Raw genomic sequence first — 3,822 nt, 5'->3', positions numbered from 1 at the left:
GTCAATTAGATTATCCCCAGTACGCAACTGGTACTTAATTTATTGACCCCCTGGATAAAAAGCATAGTCGACCTCGGCGGAATTTGAACTCAGAACGTAAAGACAGAAAAAATAGTGCTAAGCATTTCGTCCAGCGTGCTAACATTTGTTATTTCTTAATTGCCCACAAGGAGCTACACACAGAGGGGACAAACAAGGACAGACAAAGGGATTCAGTTGATTACATCGACCTCCAGTGCGTAACTGGTACTTAATTTATTGACCCCGAAAGGATGAAAGGCAAAGTCGATCTCGGCGGAATTTGAACTCAGAACGTAGCGGCAGACGAAATACCGCTAAGTATTTTGCCTGATGTGCTAACGATTCTGCCAGCTCACCGCCTTAGGAGGTGACATAATGTAAAAGAAAGAAAGAGAGAGAGAGAATCAATTAGAACAAGCAGGGAGAAAGAGACAGGTTGATGACAAAGAAGAGAGAATAAGGGAGAAAGACAAATGGAAAGAAATAGAGAAAGAGACAACAGACAACAGCAGAGAGCGAGAGCATAGTGACAGCCAGAGAGAGAGAGAGAGAGAGAGAGAGGAAGGTGAGAGACAGGTGAAAAGAGAGAGAGGGAGGATAGTGACAGACAGGTGCTCAGGTTGATGACAAAGAGGAGAGAAGGAGGGAAGAAAGAGAATAAGGGAGAAAAAGAATAAGGAAGCTAGAAAATGCCAAACTGTATATTGTTCTTACCAAAGCATGCTGGAGACATAAGTGATCGTTATTTTCCTGAGCCATACGAATGGCTTCTCGCAATGCTGCGATAGCTTGTTCTCTGAAAAACGGATGGAAGTTGGTTTAATGGTTGTTAAACAGGAAATAAAAAATGGTTGGTTGGTTGACTAATTTGTTAGTTACATACGTACATAATACATGCATACGTACACACACACACACACATACATACAGTGCAACCTCAATTTATGAACAATTTTCCAAATACAAAACATCTTGGGTGACAAACAGTGTTTCAAGTAATGAACACACAAGCTGGGAGTATAAGCGGGAGAGCTGTTTAGCTTTCACTCAGAGCATATCCCTGCTCGAATCTAACATTTCTCATCTTGAATTAAATTCATAAGCCAAGGTTCAACTGTATGAATGTTGTTGTCAAAAGCAGGATACGTGAATCATACGAAGTCACATGAAAATCGAAATGCCCAGGTAGCTAATAATCTTGAACCCCAACTGCCTCTTACAACTTGTGTTATATGTCACAAAAACTTATAAGACAGTATCTGGGCTAAAAAGACATATGCTGGCGCAAAGAAACATTCCTTCAGAATCAGATTCCGAAGGGCAAAGATGCAGAAGAAACTTGAATAATATCTGTTGCTTGTGTTTTAAACCCTATCGGTCAGCAGCTGGTCTTAAAAGTCATCTGAGGGCTCATCAACAGAGGGATGGTGCTATGTGACGGGGTGTGGGGTGTGTTGCTGAGACAGCTATCATCTGTCAAGATGAAGCAATCATCATCGTTTAACATCTGCCTTCCTGCTGGCATGGGTTGGACAGTTTGACAGTAGCTGACCAGGCAGAAGACTATACCAAACTTCTGTGTCTGTTTTGGCAAGGGTTTTACAGCTGGATGCTGCCCTTCCTAACACCAGCCATCCAGCAGAGTGGCATCAGCACAGGTGAGGTCAGTTTTGCTATGGTTTTTACAGCTGGATGTCCTTCCAAATGCCAACCACTTCACAGTGTGGACTGGGTGCTTTTTAAGTGGCACCAGCTCTGGCAGGGGAGAGGGCATTGGAGGAGGTGATCTTGTGCCAGATGACCAAAAGGTTAGAGTGTGATAGAGGGGCAGACCAGTGTGAGAGAGAAAAATAGAGAGTTAACAAGCATGAGGACAGAAACAGGTGTACTGCTCTAAAGGAGATACCTGGTTATCCAGCCAGAGGGAAGAGCAAGGAGAGAGAGAGAGAGAGAGAGTGATCAAGAATAAGGGCAGAAACAGGTGTGCTGCGGTAGAAGAGATACACTGTGTGTGTGTGTGTGTATGTATGCATGTATGTATGTATCTTTTGCTAGCTTCAGTCACCAGACTCAAAAAACTGTGTGCAGGGGATGATTGTTTCGCACTGCTCCAGCATGACTGCATATTTACTTGATTTTTCTTTCCTCCCAATATAAACAAAACACAAAGTCTAACAGATGCACCATGTATTAGCACACCTTTGATGCAGGTCTGAGGAAATGCCACTCATAAATTTTCACTTTAAACTTTTGCATAAACTGGCAATGAAAGCAGTGCTGGTACAGAAACACTTGTGAGGAAATGTCCCTTTAATGTTTAACCCTTTAGTTTTCAGATTACTCTGTCAAATCTAATGCTTATTTATTCACATTGTTTTGAATTAATCCTGCTTTATCTCATAGCATTTAAGATTTCAATGACGTGATTGTTTATTTTCACAATGACATTGTGAGGTAGATATGAGAGACCAGATCTGGCCAGTTTGAACATAAAATGGGTAGATTATATTGGTCGAATATAGCCAGATTAAATGCTAAAGGGTTAAAACTACAAATATTACATAAGCTTTTGCGTGAACTGGCAATAAAAGCAGTGGTGGAACAGAAACACTTGTAACTGGTCAATAACGACATGCTAAAGTTTTTCTTTGTCTTATTAATTGCATTGTGTGTGTGTGTGTATGTGTGTGTATGTATTTGTCCTCATTGCACTACTCGACAACTTGTATTATTTTGTTCATGTTCCCATAACTTCACAGTTCAGCAAAAGAGTCCAAGATAACAAGTACCAGACTCACATGTGGTCTAGTGATTAACATTTCTGCCTTTCACCCAGGGGGGTGAGGAGAGGAGGTTCAATTCCAGGCACGGGAACACATATTTTGTCCAACCCATGCCAGCTTGGAAAAATGGGTGTAGAATGACAATGACGATGACTTTAGCAATAAGTTCTGAAGTTGATCTATTCAAACAAACCCTTCAAAGCTGTGTCACAGCATGGCTGCAGTCCAATGACTGAAACAAGTACAAGATAAAACAAATTCAAGGTCTTAACTGAAAAATCAATGAGACTTACTTGTGTCCAAAACTAAAGTGCAAAGCTGCAAGATTCAGTGCAGCATAACGACGGTTGCTGTCGTCAATATTCTCTTTAGTTTTGAACTGCTGGACATTGCTTTGGTCCACTGACGGCAGGACATATCGGTCAAAATAGTGATAGAGGTTGTGAGAAGCTGTGCAGAATTCCTTGACACGGATGTTGTTTAAGTAACTCAAGAAGTGCTGAGGATGAAGAAGAAAAGAATCAAAGGTCATGACCTTCACCAAAACCTCAACAGAAACACAGATAAATGAATGAAGGTGCATCTATTCTTGATAACAGCCGAACCAAAGCTAAACAACAACAAGGGAGCGTTAATTAAATCTTTAATAATCCCTGCATTAAATATGTTAACACAAACACAGTACGTGTAGGTTATGGTTATGTGGTAAGAAGTTTGCTTCCCAACCACATGGTTCTGGGTTCAATCCCACTGCAGGGCAATTGGCAAGTGTCTTCTACTATAGTCTCAGGCCACCAAAGCCTTGTGAGTGGATTTGGTAGACAGAAACTGAAAGAAGCCCATCACATATATATATATATATATATATATATATATATATACTCTTTACGCTTACTCAGTCTTTTGACTGTGGCCATGCTGGAGCACCGCCTTTAGTCGAGCAAATCGACCCCAGGACTTATTCTTTAGAAGCCTAGTACTTATTCTATCGGTCTCTTTTGCCGAACCGCTAAGTTAC

General features: G+C 41.1%; 1 protein-coding gene across 1 annotated transcript in view; it reads right to left on the bottom strand.

Moving 5' to 3' along the window:
* Positions 1 to 3,822, bottom strand: part of LOC106881776 (anaphase-promoting complex subunit 5) — a 40,071-nt gene that overhangs the window by 15,929 nt on the left and 20,320 nt on the right. Inside the window, exons 8-9 of the mRNA XM_014932281.2 lie at positions 3,098 to 3,303; positions 736 to 817 (exon numbers count right to left, since the gene is read on the bottom strand). Coding sequence (XP_014787767.1) covers positions 736 to 817; positions 3,098 to 3,303 — 288 coding nt within the window. The remainder of the gene's footprint in view (positions 1 to 735; positions 818 to 3,097; positions 3,304 to 3,822) is intronic.

The sequence above is a fragment of the Octopus bimaculoides genome, chromosome 27, assembly GCF_001194135.2.
Source record: "Octopus bimaculoides isolate UCB-OBI-ISO-001 chromosome 27, ASM119413v2, whole genome shotgun sequence".
In the NCBI taxonomy this organism is placed as follows: domain Eukaryota; kingdom Metazoa; phylum Mollusca; class Cephalopoda; order Octopoda; family Octopodidae; genus Octopus; species Octopus bimaculoides.
Note: the sequence above shows the minus strand (reverse complement) of the source record. Positions and strands in the feature narration are given on the sequence as shown.